The sequence below is a fragment of the Pimephales promelas genome, chromosome 8 (genome assembly GCF_988280905.1).
Source record: "Pimephales promelas chromosome 8, fPimPro1.hap1.1, whole genome shotgun sequence".
Lineage (NCBI taxonomy): Eukaryota > Metazoa > Chordata > Actinopteri > Cypriniformes > Leuciscidae > Pimephales > Pimephales promelas.
This window is the reverse complement of record NC_142776.1, coordinates 6,420,689-6,434,758: the sequence shown is the minus strand read 5'-3', so window position 1 is coordinate 6,434,758 and position 14,070 is coordinate 6,420,689. Positions and strand designations below refer to the sequence as shown.

At 36.7% G+C, this 14,070-nt stretch overlaps 2 protein-coding genes across 3 annotated transcripts; one reads left to right on the top strand and one right to left on the bottom strand.

The window, feature by feature from the left end:
* Positions 1-835: 835 nt before the first annotated feature.
* Positions 836-9,629, bottom strand: ube2g2 (ubiquitin-conjugating enzyme E2G 2 (UBC7 homolog, yeast)). The gene is made up of 6 exons (XM_039663849.2): positions 9,473-9,629; positions 9,058-9,093; positions 8,890-8,935; positions 5,791-5,909; positions 3,048-3,188; positions 836-1,768 (listed from the first exon to the last, which is right to left on the bottom strand). Exons 1-6 carry the CDS (start codon positions 9,513-9,515, stop codon positions 1,656-1,658), a joined length of 498 nt encoding a protein of 165 aa, XP_039519783.1. The 5' UTR covers positions 9,516-9,629; the 3' UTR covers positions 836-1,655.
* Positions 9,630-9,938: 309 nt separating this feature from the next.
* On the top strand, positions 9,939-14,070 carry cep20 (centrosomal protein 20). 2 transcript variants are annotated; one of them, XM_089133810.1, is made up of 5 exons: positions 9,939-10,096; positions 10,344-10,541; positions 11,455-11,539; positions 13,510-13,683; positions 13,786-14,070. In XM_089133810.1, exons 1-4 carry the CDS (start codon positions 10,069-10,071, stop codon positions 13,637-13,639), a joined length of 441 nt encoding a protein of 146 aa, XP_088989936.1. In that variant the 5' UTR covers positions 9,939-10,068; the 3' UTR covers positions 13,640-13,683; positions 13,786-14,070. The 2 variants fall into 2 exon arrangements, with proteins under 2 accessions (XP_088989936.1, XP_039519726.1); XM_039663792.2 differs by having other exon boundaries at positions 13,510-13,653; positions 13,786-14,063.

The following is a 14,070-nucleotide window of genomic DNA, read 5'->3' as shown; positions in this document are numbered from 1 at the left end:
TGTGGGAGGCAATTGGTGTACAGAAGAACAGCTTCTGGCCTGCCAGTAAAGCCAACCTGCGGTCTAGTATGCAGATGGTGAAGCAGATACACACGGAAGCAACTGTCCAATAATGAGCCACATCAGCTGATATGCCATTAAAAATAACAAGAGTTAATCCAGTCTCTGATGTGGTCAGATTCTGCAAATCCTGACTGAGCTCTGCCAAACCAAACAGGTTTGATATCCACCGCAGCGTGGGGTCAGTGCGTTCTTTTTTTACGTAAAGAAATGATTGCTTCTATTCAGTAAGAATCCATTAAGTTGATTATAAGTGACTAAAGACACTTATATTACATCTTCCAACAACTTTAATTAAAGTAAAGAAAAAAAAACATGTTTTCCACAAAACTTTTGAGAACAGATGGTTTTAATATAATTAATAATATTAAGAAATGTTCCTTGAGCAAATCAGCATTAGAGTGATTTCTAAAGGATCACGTGACAGCAATGACGCTGAAAATTCAGCTTTTCCATCACAGTAATAAACATTAAACACTTAAATACTAGTGTATTTTAAAGGAGTCTTTTGTATACGGCTGCCGATGATTTAGAGAGAGGACAGCAAAGGAGAAAGTGCATGTAGGAAATTCTCTACATGGCAGGTAATGAGTTTTCTTAAACTGGAACTAAATTACTATAGTTTTTCCCACCAAATTGGAAGTAAATTGGAAGCTTACCCCTCTATCCTACCGTTACATGACATGAATTAAGCTGGAAATGTTCCAGCAACATCAGAAGTGTGCAGAAACCATTTTGGATTTTACACACATAATAAAATAACAGAAGACATTCATAAATCACAAACACTTATTGATTTTATTTGGCTATACAATCCTTGAGAACAAATGAAAGGCAAAATACCAAATAAAGAACTGAAACGTTTCTTAATTGAAGTGATGATGGTTTAAATCAATTATTTTGATCTGTCTTTATGCTGAAAGCTGTACAATTCAAGCTTTGCTGCAGAATCTAAAAACATCAATAAATGCAAAAAGTAAAATTTGACAAAACACACTGACTTATCTGTGCATTACCAAATTTCTACATAAAATGTAATCAAATGTTTGTAATTAAAACATTTATTAAATCTCCATCAATAGAAATGATCTTTTCCCACAATCCTAAAAGATCAGTCTGTAATACAATCTGTTCATAAACAAATAAGTGGATGTGATAGTCACTGCGTCGTATGATTTCCTCACTTTTATTAGGAGGTATTAGAGCATGCATCAGCATACTGTCATCAAACCAAAGCTGCATTCCAGCTGGATCTATAGACGTGTAACAGGCATGACAGACAAACCGGCAGCCCAAAATGGCTGTGAAAAACGTTTCAGAGAATGACGCATGACTCTCTATTAAACAATGTCCGGTGAACGCATGACATTTTGCCTTTTTCAACAAAAGCCATTTGTCCACGCATCCACCCAATCGCAGGAGAGGGCGAGACTGGGACGAGAGTATGAAAGCCTGGATGGGAATAAAGTGCTCACACTGGTGGAGGTAGGGGGGGTAGCACACTACAACACTCACGCTTCCGCAGGGAGTTTGTATCCTCACAAACGTCAATCCTCACTGTCCAGGAGTGTGAGAGTGTGTCTGCATACAGAGAGTCAGAGACCTAGAGATTTGCGCACAATCTGCTTAGCTAGTCGATTGAACTGCTCTCTGTCCTCACGCCACATCTTGGAGGCGTCCACGTTTGCTCCGCTCTCATCATTGGGCTCTGTAGGAGCAAATAGATCATTATTTACAATTAGTTAAGGATAGGCACTGATGAGATGTAAATAATAAGGTAACACTTTACTTGAAGGGGTGTGCATAAGACTGGCTGACACCGTCATAACCATGACATGACATGTCTTGAATATGAAGGAGGTTTTATGCATGTTTAAGACAACTGTCATTAAGTGTCTTTCGCTCAATGACATTTTGAATGCAAATATCACATTGTTTAAGATGTCTTTGTTATGACATCTTGACATAAACCTATACATCATAACCTGTCAGTGTCTTTGTCATGACAACTTGACATAAAAATAAGTTAAACCGTCATGTGGTTGGCTTTGACATTGGCAGTTCAATTTTTTTTTATATTTTTCTTGACCTCAACTACAGTGGTACTAATTGAATTTGTCATTAAAAAGTTATAATGGCTTCATGACAGACAATGTCAAAACCAACCACCTGACAGTTTAATGTAATGTTAACCAATAAAGATAAATGGTTTCTAAAGTCTTATGTCATGTTTATGACAGGTTGTGTTGTCTTAATAAAGTTAAGGTGTCATTACCAAGACATTGCAAACAATTTGCATTAAAAATGTCATAACTGAGCGAATGACACTTAATGACAGTTGTCACAAACATGTATAAAACTTCCTTCATATTCATAACATATGTCATGATTATGAAGGTGTCATGTTAGTCTTATGCACACCCCTTCAAGTAAAGTGTTACCAATAATAAAAGGTATTAAAACATTAAAAACCCATGATGCAGGATTCAGAGTATAAAAATAATTACTTTACAGTAAAAAAGTATATATATATGCACAGTACATATAATACAACATAACCTTTAAAACTTGCAGCGTTTATATATATCTGAAGTAGATCATAGAGGTAGATAGAGTTTAGTATATGTGATACTTATATATAATATATATATAAATAATATATATATATATATATATATGCATGTATATATGTACATCTGTATTTTATGAGAATCTGTGGTTTCAGTGTATGATTGTGCACTGGTTGTGTATGTTTTGTAATGTTAATCTGTGTATTAAATGTGTAGTGTGTTCTTATTTGTGTTTTGTGTGGACCCCAGGAAGAGTAGCGGATACATTTTGTTGCATCAGCTAATAGGGATCCTAATAAATAAATAAATAAATAAATAATTATCCTTGATCTCTCATGAATCACTTTAAGGCAAGAAGGATCAAGACAACTCAATTGTGAAAAAAGTTTGTTCATCATTAAGTGAAGGGTGACTGACCGGCAAGCATGCTGACCACAGACAGCAGAATCTTCTCCACGCTCTGCACGGGACTCCACCTCTCAGCACTGCTCTCATAGCCCATGGGGTCATCACCGGGTGCATGCAGGATTGAAATACACACACGTCCATCTGGATAGACTACAAAAAAAACACACCACAACCAAGTTATGAAGTTCTGTTCTGAGTTTTCGATTGCCTTTTGTCCTCTAGACATCTTTACGGTCTTCATTGCCGATTGACTGAATACATTTGAATAAACTTTCGACTTGATTATATCTGCATTTTTGTCTGACTCTTTTATGCTGCAGCTGAAACAAACCGACTCATGGTGGATCAATTCACTGCATTTCATCCCACAGAATGAACTATTCTCCCACTTCATTATAAAAAGGCCATAAAAAGAGTTGAAATGGCAATTACGAATAGATGTCAGGGCCCTCAAAGGATCAAAAGAACATCGATTTCTGCTAAAATGGTCTAGCACACAAATAAAGACGAGATTTTTAACCCTGGATCGGGCCTGAATGAAGCCACCCCCGCACTGCACGGTATCAGCCACTTAACAGCACAGCTGATGTTATCTCCTCTTTCTCTCCACAGATGAGGACAGTGATCAGAATCTGAGCCGTCCAGCTCTGATAACCGCCTCCAGAGCCCCGGCACCATCAGAGGACATCAGGCTGGTCTGCTGCTATCTGTGGCCTGCAGGAAGACCTTTATCTGGGCCCACTTCCCTGTCCACACACCCACCAGCAGGACCAGAGGAAATGCCCTCATTATTTCAATCGATTAATCTATTGGAGGAGGGGTATGGTCTTCTTATTCGTTTAATCGAATAATCTATCGATTATTTTTTGAATAATTAATTCATCCTTTGGTTAATTTACCAATAAATAATAACAATAACTAATCTATGTATGAACTTTTACCTAATGATATTAACAATCACAAAAGATAAGGTTTATGCAGTGGAGGCCTAATTAGGAAAGGGGTTTACTATGGCTGCGTTCACAGACACTTTTTGGGGTCTACATCAGCAAGTGCAAATTCTGATTGATTTGCATGGCTTTATCCTTAACCCCTACACAGCCGCCAGTAGGTTTGGCATAGTTATGATGGCGCTCGACGGCGTATTTATGCGGGTGTGTGAACGATGTTATTTTTGAAAATATTCGTTTTGCTAAATACCTGGCTTTGTGTAAACGTGGCCTAAGTGTTTCTCGAACCTGCTCCAGGAGGTTTGAGAAACCTGGAGGTGTACACTGCAAAAGTGTACTCACCCTCAATTTGTTGCAAACCTGTATGAGTTTCTTTCTTCTATTGAACAAAAAAGAAGATATGTTAAAGAATGTTGGTTACCAGACAGTTAACGGCATCCATTGACTTCCATTTAAAGTGTAAATTGCAGGTTCAATTTTCCGCAAAGATAATGTGTGCTTACTAAACATAAATATAAGAGTTTTTTATGTTGTTTTTTTAATACCAAAATGCTGCATACAATATGAAAAGTTGGTACGTTTTACAGTGGTTTTAAGCACGCCCCCTCCCTTCCACTAGGCTGGGGGTGACATCATAAAAGGGACTCCAGGCTTTTACTGTCAATGCCTGGTCTATGCTCCAAGAAGAGTTCCTAGAAATCAACACACATGTCTGTGATTGGCTACATCACTCAATGCTGCAAACATGTTATAAATATAAACTCTGGCCTATAAATCGTTTCTATTTTGTTTTAGTTGTTCTTGTTGCTTTTCTGCAACAGATGAATAAAAATGTATTTGGTTTGTTTTATTCAGACATTTCTAGTTTGCGGGAGTGCCGCAAATCGTTTTATTCTCCCTCAACCCGAACACACAGAGTGCATCACTGCCTGCGCTCCTTCTTATCACCCAGTTACTGTAAAAAACATGCTACCTTTGAAGAAACCCCAATAAACGTTTTTTTTAAAAATCACATTTTAAGACAGACATTTTTTTAATTTATACATATTGAGCACTTTAATTTTTCACATTAATTGGTTGTGGTGGCTAACCTGCAACAAAAATACTATGGAAGTCAATGGATGCCATCAACTGTCTGGTTACCAACATTCTTCTAAATATTTTCTTTGTTGTTCAACAGAAGAAAGAAACTCTAAGTTAAAAGATGGGTTAACTTTACATTAAACTGTCATATGGTTGGCTTTGACATTGGCTAACATGAGGCCATCATAACTGTGTCATGAATATTCTTCGTGACCTCAACTATTAAAATGTCATTGTCATTAAAATGTTATAATGGCCTCATGAAAGCCAATGTCAAAACCAACCATCTGACAGTTTAATGTAATGTTAACCCATAAAGCGAAGTGGTTTCTTAAGTTTGATCATTAATCTGCTTTGTCATGTTTATAACAGGTTGTGTTGTCTTAGTAATGTCAAGTTGTCATGACAAAGACACTGACAGGTTATGATCTATTGGTTTATGTCAAGGTGTCTTAAAGACATCTCAAACAATGTCATATTTGCTTTAAAAATGTCATAACTTACTGAGCGAATGACACTTAATATCAGTTGTCATAAACATGCATAAAACTTGTGTCATGCGTCATGTCATGATTATTAAGGTGTCATGTCAGTCTTATGCACACCACTTCAAGTAAAGTGATACCGAAGCAATCTGACATTTATGAATATTTGAGTCACCAAACCCCACATACACTGTCTGAATGCTGAATGTGTAGTCCAGAATAAAGACCACTCACTGTTTGGATGGAACATGTCACAGGTGAACCTCATCTTGGGGGGGCTGAGGGGGTAGTCTGAGGGGAAACTAAGGATGGCAGGGAACACACCTCCCTCAAAACATGTGTCCTCTGGTCCCCTAAAATAAGAAAACAAGAACAGATTTTAGAAAGTGATGCAATATATCCAGACAAGCAGGACCGCCATTTATTCATTTTTAATCACTTAATGCTTTGTTCTAAAGCTCAGTGTTGCAACAGAGCTAATAAAGAAACAATGAACTGAAGCATTCCAGTAGTGACCCCTCAACCCCCCTGAGTAGCAGCTATAATGTCTGGATAAGCTATTACTGTATTACCCACAAATCCCTAGCATTCAGTAGTTTTATTAGAAATTTGAAAGCACACTTACACTAATTTACACAGGCATCTTTTCAGAATGATTCACTCCGAAATTAATTTTTCAGAATATAATAAAAATCATTAACATCAGGAATTAGATGCACAGAGGTGAAACGCAAATGAAAAATCCAGTCTGACGGCATCTTTTGGTTGAGGACAAACACTATTTCAAATGTTTATTTGCGAGAATCGCTTAAAAATATGAGGCAAGTGAAAACATTTACAATCTTCCACATAAAATACTTGTACTTAAACATAAAAAACTGCGCAATCACAATCATAAAATCACACAACTTCATAAATCTGAATGATTTACTGACAGCTTTGGTAGAACTTAATGGAATCGTTCTCAAAGGCCCATTTAACATGCAAATCTCTTTCTGTTTACTTATCCAGCTGTCTATCAAATACTGTTTCTATGGGCAGATATTGATCGGCAATCATGATGAGGAGCGCATCAAACGAGCACAGTTCCGTATCTGTGGAACAGCTGTCGGGGAGTTGCTAGGGACACTGTTCCTTATTATGCTTGGCAATAAGTTTCACTTAAAAACTTATCAGTCAAAACCACTGATCTAACCACCAGTTTGGTTTACCGGAGGACACATTGTTTGGTCTTATCCAAAATCAAAATCAATTATCATCACTTAATGAATAAGACAACATGTGCCTAAACTACAATGAAACACATTTACCAAATGAATCCCTAGGGATAGTTCACTTTGAAATTAATTTTTGATATGTTTTAGCTTAACTCAAGGGCATCCAAGATGTAAGTGTCTTTGTTTCCACAGTTTTTTCAATTTTGATATTTTTGGGTCAAACCGTTCTTGTCTGTCAGTCATATAATGGAGGTCTATGGTCACCACCTCAAAGAGCATGCACAGAGAAGTCCAAATTAAACATGATTTAATGACTCGTACTGTAAATGTACACACATTGATGGCCTAAGACACGAAACGAGTGGTTTGTGTGAGAAAATTGTATTTATATCGTTTTTACCTCGTGTAAACACAGCCACATCCAATTGCGCATGCACCGGAAGTGATCTATCGCGCGTGTACGTCACTCATTGTTTACACAGAGATTTCGGAAGTTTTACCTTTCACTGTGAAGATCTAAACATATTTAGATATACAAGAAATTGCAATGGAAGACGATTTTCGTTGAATCACTTGTGGCGCATGCGCAGACCGAAAGCGTCCGCGCTCTCAGATCACTTGAACATGGCTGTGGTTACAAGAGGTAAAAATGATACTGTTTGTTTTCTCACACAAACTGCTCGCTTTGTGTCTCTGGCCATCAATGTGTACTTACATTTACGAATCATGTTTAATTTGGACTTCTCTGTGCATGCTCTTTGAGGTGAACCCCATAGACCTCCATTATATGACTGACAGACAACAATGGTTTGACCTAAAAATATCAAAGTTGAAATTACTGAGGAAACAAAGACACCTACATCTTGGATGCCCTTGAGGTAAGCTAAAACATATCAAAAATTAATTTCAAAGTGAACTATCCCTTTAATGCCCAACAAAAAAAAAACACAAAACCTTTGCCTTAACAGAGGATGATATTGGATAACTGGACTAACCAGTGGACAAATCAAATTGCACAGCATCTCAAATGTTGGTTTGACCATTCTGAAATGCCAGAGCCAAAGTCTGTTATCAAAAAATGTTAGGTATAATGACCTCCCATAACAGTCTAACATGATTTTACATTCCCAAACACCAGATATCCACCACCAAACCCAAGATAACATGATGAGCCACAGTGGCTTCCACAATTGCAAAGATATCTTGCAACAGTTTCCCAGGAAGTGACAATTTCTTTCTCTTGAACACATGGAATGGAAATGTTTAATGCAAATGTTTTATGCAATATTCCAGTTTTGCACATAAGATACATTCAAAACTTTGGTTGGAAACATAGCTATTGTGACTTATAGTGATTCAATTAGTTCACAGTGTCATTTTACATTTTTGAGGTGAATGCAACCTGAACCGGATTAAAAACACAAAGCACAATGAGAAAACTCCAGAAGCTCTGAAACCACTTGTCCTGGTTGAGAGTTTATTTCTATAAATGTGATATTTTTACATGTGTTATTATTCTACGAGTAACTTGTCTCATGCTTAATCTACATACAGACATAAACGACACCTCAATTTTTCAGCTGCTGAGGACAGGTGTGCTATTACTTTTCTTAATAATAGGACATCACTATAAGCATGAACTGCAGTTATGTCATCTGCTGCTTTAAATGCTTGAGCTCAGGATGGATTCTGATTGGTTGTCAAAGTTTTTATCATTCATCAGCTGGGAAAATAATTATTGTGAAAGAGATTCCATCAGTATTGGAAGTTGTGGAGTTGTGGTCTATTGTTTTGGGAGCATTCAACATAATTAAGAAAAATGTAAAAAAAAAAAAAAAAAACATTATCATCATATATTTTTATTTACTTTAACATTTTAATGTCTGTGTTCTGTCAGTACACTGCAAATTAAATGCATTAATAAGAATAATAAAAGATTTACTGTACTGAATGAGCGAAATCAAGCTATGGCGTATTGGCCCTCTCTGCTGGGTCACACTAGACATGGCAGAGGAAATCTGATTGTCGCTAAAATTTCAAGAAACACATTTTCTCACGCAAACGCAGTAAATTAACCAAATAAAAAAATGAAAAAATAAAATAATAGGCCACTTACATAATCAAAGCCTCCCATTCAAAGAAATTCTCCTCATTTACAGGCCCTGTAGGGATGAAATGAGTCTCAGTCAATATTCATACAATATAGATAAATCATTAGATAAGTTAAGTTAGTACGGTAAAATCAGGGTAAATGGAGCAGTTTAGTAACTGCTCTATTTCATACCTGCCACAATCCCCTCTGGAGGGTTGAGAGTTAGTTCTGTGGAAAAAATGAAAGGAGTTGAGATAAATTAGCTGTATTTGTGTAAATATGCTGAACTATAATTAAACATCGTCATCATCACAGTTTCCTTCAGTGACAGCACTAACGTTAGACTTATAGTTTCGGAATACAGTTTCGGTTTGCTCAGTGCGACTTCTGTTGCCTTACAACCATAGACTGTAAAAAATAGCTTACAACCTATTAATAATTCATACTGTCATCATATGTCAGCGAAGTTCTGGAAGTAACGTTATCCGTGTCTGCTTGAGGGGACAACCGCTGCCAAACTGTTGCTACCAAAACAGTGTAAAATCCACAATTCACAAGCACTAGCTTTGCGCTGCCTTTAAAATATAATTGCCAATAAGTGACTTACGTTTGTATTCGGCCATGAGTCTTTTTAAAGCTGTTCCAGCCATTTTACAGCCTGGTCTAGAAAGAAGTTGTTTTGGCACGAAGGATGACGACAACTGACACCATGAAAAGGCTTGTCCTTCCGGGACAAAAGCGAGCAAAGAATTTCGCAAGCAGAAAGATTTGCCAATCCACCTTCTCTTCCGCATGACGTCAAGTGGCTCTCACGTCATCTTTCCACTGACATAACAGGTCAAATTAGTCGGAAAAACGGACAGAATGAACACAATGAAACTCTCTTAATTACTTGCAATGTATATTGATTAACCACATAGTTATTTTTGTATTAATCTCCTTCGATGATGTGATGCTTGAATGTATGGTGTTTGTGTTAAACAATGATAATGTTTTTTGTTGTTTAAAGGTGGATAATAAAGGTAAAAAAGCGACTTTGTTTTAAGAAATTTATTATTTCATAGGCTATTTTGAAAACCAATATGAATATTCTCTAACGTCCCTTGCCAGAGTGGAATGGCTAAGTAGTCCAATCGTGTAACTTACGTAGTAAGCGCAATCTGACCTCTAGCGGAAGCGTCTGAGAAGTGCAGAAGGGTTTCAATGGCAACCATCACAGAGTTGAAAAGCGGTGAGCTGATTCTCAAAAATTGAAATAATGCATTATATAATAGTGGTTATGATTATTTTGACAGTTTTTGTCAAGTCTACCATCGTTACATTTCATAGTATTCATGTTGTTGTTTTAAACCAAAGCACCAAATCTCTCCACAGTTGTTGTGTAACGCTAGGTTAGCCCAGCTGAGTGCAGTCTCTCTCTGTTTCTCACATTAATCTACTGCTGTCTCTCTCTGTTCTCACATGAATCGGCTCTATAGCCTTGAAGGAGACGCTGGAGGCCCGTGGGGTGCTCGGGCAGCTGAAGGCGAGGATCCGGGCGGAGGTGTTCAGCGCGCTGGATGACCAGAACACGCCGCGCCCGCCACTGTCGCACGAGAACCTGCTGATCAATGAACTGATCCGAGAATATCTGGAGTTCAATAAGTATAGATACACTGCATCAGTGCTGACCGCAGGTGAGCAGATGAGCACTGCAGGAAGACCATATATGCACGGTCACTCATTATACACATCAAAGTTAATTCACACAAAAATAAATGAAACCATAATTTAGCGGTACTCACCCTCAACTCAAGCCATCCAGGTGTATATGACTTTCTTCTTTCAGCCAAACACAATTGGAGATATATTTAAAATATTCTGGCTCTTCCAAGCCTTGTAATGGAAGTTAATAGTACATGAGTTTTTGAAGCACAAAAAAGTGCATCCATCCATGATGATCCATCATAAAAGTAATCTACACAGCCCCAGGTATCGAACCAAATCGAAATGATGCATTTTTGTAAGAAAAATATCTATATTTATAACTTTATCAGCTACATATAATCACTGGCTTCCCGTAATGGCCATACGCGAGTCTAGTTCCCTGATGCATGACTATAATAAAGCAAAACAAAACACTGGTCATGAAGCAAGTCTGAAACAAGAACTTTTACAGAGACATTTTCAAGGATTATTTGTTTGAACCACGAGAGAGCGTACTACTCTCACCTAAGCTTATGCTACTACTACATCCTACACTATGCGTCAGGTCAGAGGTCACTCTTCCGCCGTAACACTACTCGTGTACAGCCATTACCGGAAACTAGTGATTATAGTTTATAAAGTGATAAATATGGATGGATGCACTTTTTTGGGATTCAAAATCTCATGTACTATTCATTCCCATTATAAAGCTGGGAAGAGCCAGGGTATTTTTAATATTTCTCTGATTGTGTTTGGCAAGAAGAAAGTCATACAATTAGGATGGCTTGAGGGTAGGTAAATTAAGGGATATTTTTCGTTTTTTTGTGTGAATTAACTATTTAATATAAAATGCATTATAAAAACAAACCTTTGAATGTTGATTTGTTTGAAATGATGTATCAGAATCAGGTCAGCCTGAAGTTCCCTTGGACCGTCAGTTCATGGCCAATGAGCTCAACGTCGCAGAAGATTCAAGTGCCAAAGCAGTGTAAGTATGATTGTGACAAATAAGTAAAACTTCATTCATAGAGCACTTTTTAAATGAGCATTTACAAAGTGAATTACAGTGTACAGTACAGACATCAACAATAAGGAGGCCCAGAGTCAGTGTGATGGACTGTTACTGTAAAATGTTACAGTAAAATGTTGGCAGGTCAAACATGCACATGGGAGATGACAAGAAAGTTAAGAGAAATTAAAATGCAGAACAAAGTAAGGAGAAAAGAAAATGTAATTATATAGGATAACAATGAATCCAGAGTAAATAAGAGTTCTTTGAGTGTGATATTTTATAATAGTGCACTGGGAATGCTTGGGAATATGTAGTAAGTCAAATATGACTTGACACTTTCAGCCATGTTTTAAATACGACCAGCAAGGAATGTTGGCGCAACACCATGGATACATTAACAAATTTAATAAGAGAGTTGTTGTAATCATTTCTGCAAGACACAAGCAGAGTGTGATGTGATTTAAGTCCTGGATGTGATTACTGGTACGAGGAAGCATTCTTGTTGCTGCATTCAGAACTAATTATAAGTGTTTGATAGAGATTTTTGGCAAGTCAGCCAAAACACTACTCCAGCAGTCAAGTCTAGATGTAACTAACACATGAATGAGTTTCTTGCTCAGACCAACATCTATGGTGTTACTCGAATACTCACTCTTACCACCATAAACCCTTTATCTATCTATAAAAACACTTGATTCATATACCGTTGGTGAATGAATGGGTGAATGTGAGGCAAAGCGCTTTGGTGGCCATTGGATCTGTGAAAGTGCTATAAAAATGCAGTCCATTTACCATTTATCTAAACTTGTATTCATTGCATATTTAAGGAATAGACCACCCTAAAAATAAGTTGTCATATACTCACCTTTTGACTTTGAACTTTTTTCTTCTGTGAAACCTGAAAGTAGACATTTTGGAAGAATGTCCAAGCTGCTCTTTTCTGTAAAATTAAAAGTCAAAGGGTTCATCCAAAAATGAAAAACCTGTCATCAATTACTCGCCCTCAATTCGTCCCAAATCCGCAAGACTTTTTTAATGAAACCTGAGAGATATCTATCCCTCCATTGACAGTCCACATACTGTAACTACCTCTTTGACACTTTAAAAAGTTCATTAAGAGAACGTAAAACTAATCCATATGAATTAAGCGGTTTTGTCCACATTTTCTGTAAAGACTCGTCGCTTTTATATGATCAACTGATTGAATTTAGGATTTTATTCACATATAAACATTGATCAGCCAAAATAAACGAAAGAAGCTCAACCGAACCTACACTAAAAAAAATATTGTTGGTTTAACTTAAAAAAATAAGTAACCTGGTTACCTTAAAATGTTAAGTTCATTGAAATGGAAAAATTGAGTTAATACAATGAAGGAGATTAATTTAATCACCAGAAACTCAACATATTATGTTATCTGAACTACATAAATTATCTAAGTTGATTTGACAAAAGAAAAAATGTTGTGATTACAAATCATTTTACAGTGTGGTTGACACACGAGAACAAACCTCTTACAGAAGCCCATTGGTTCCCACACATCAAGTGAACATGCTTGAGCTTCCGTTTACCACAATGTTTATACGTATGTAAATAAAAGCCTAAATTCAATCTGTTCGTCATATAAAGCGATCGAGTCTCTTCTGAAAATTTGGAACAAACCACTTAATTCATATGAATTAGTTTTACGATCTCTTTATGAACTTTTTGTGGCATCAAAGTGGTTATTGTGTGGATTGTCAATTATCTTATTTGTTAAAATATCTTTATTTGTGTTTCAAAGATGAATAAAAGTCTTACATGTTTGAAAAATTGAAAGTTTTTAATTTTGGGGAAAACTATCCCGTGAATGGTCACCAGGGGCGTCAAGCTCTAAAAATTGAATTTTCATTTTTGGGTGAACCATTCCTTTATGCTTTTTGTTTTGCTCTTTTTTACTGTTTTAGGCCACTGATGTATGGATTGCTCCATCATTTCCTCAGCAGTAAAGACGAGCACAAAGGAAAACTCTTCCTAAAAGGCTCGGCAACAGTGCATTCACAAGAACCACATGGCCATCTCAATGCAGAGTCATAACCCTGATGGATACTGTAAGAGAGGGCTTGAGTTTGACATTGCTTGTACATATTGTTTTAATTTGTGTAAATGTAACTTTTAGTTTCATAAGTCTGAACAACTTTCATCCCGTTCGGCTGCTTGATGTTGTGTTTTCATTTCTGCAGGCATCAAGAACCAACATACAAGAGGATGTCGTCACAGATAGGCACAGTTTCCTTTAAAGAGGCTAAAATATTCTATCACTTTGGTTTTAGATATTAAATATATCTACATTTAATTTTTAATGTTGTGTTCTATATTCATGCTATTAGTTATTCAGTTTAGGTTCTTAAGAAAAATACAGTCCGTTACAGTATAGTCATATTCCTCATGTATTAAATGTAAATAGTCTGATTTTGAATTTGAACAGTTCGATGTTAAATTTTGCACATGCAATATTAAATTTACAT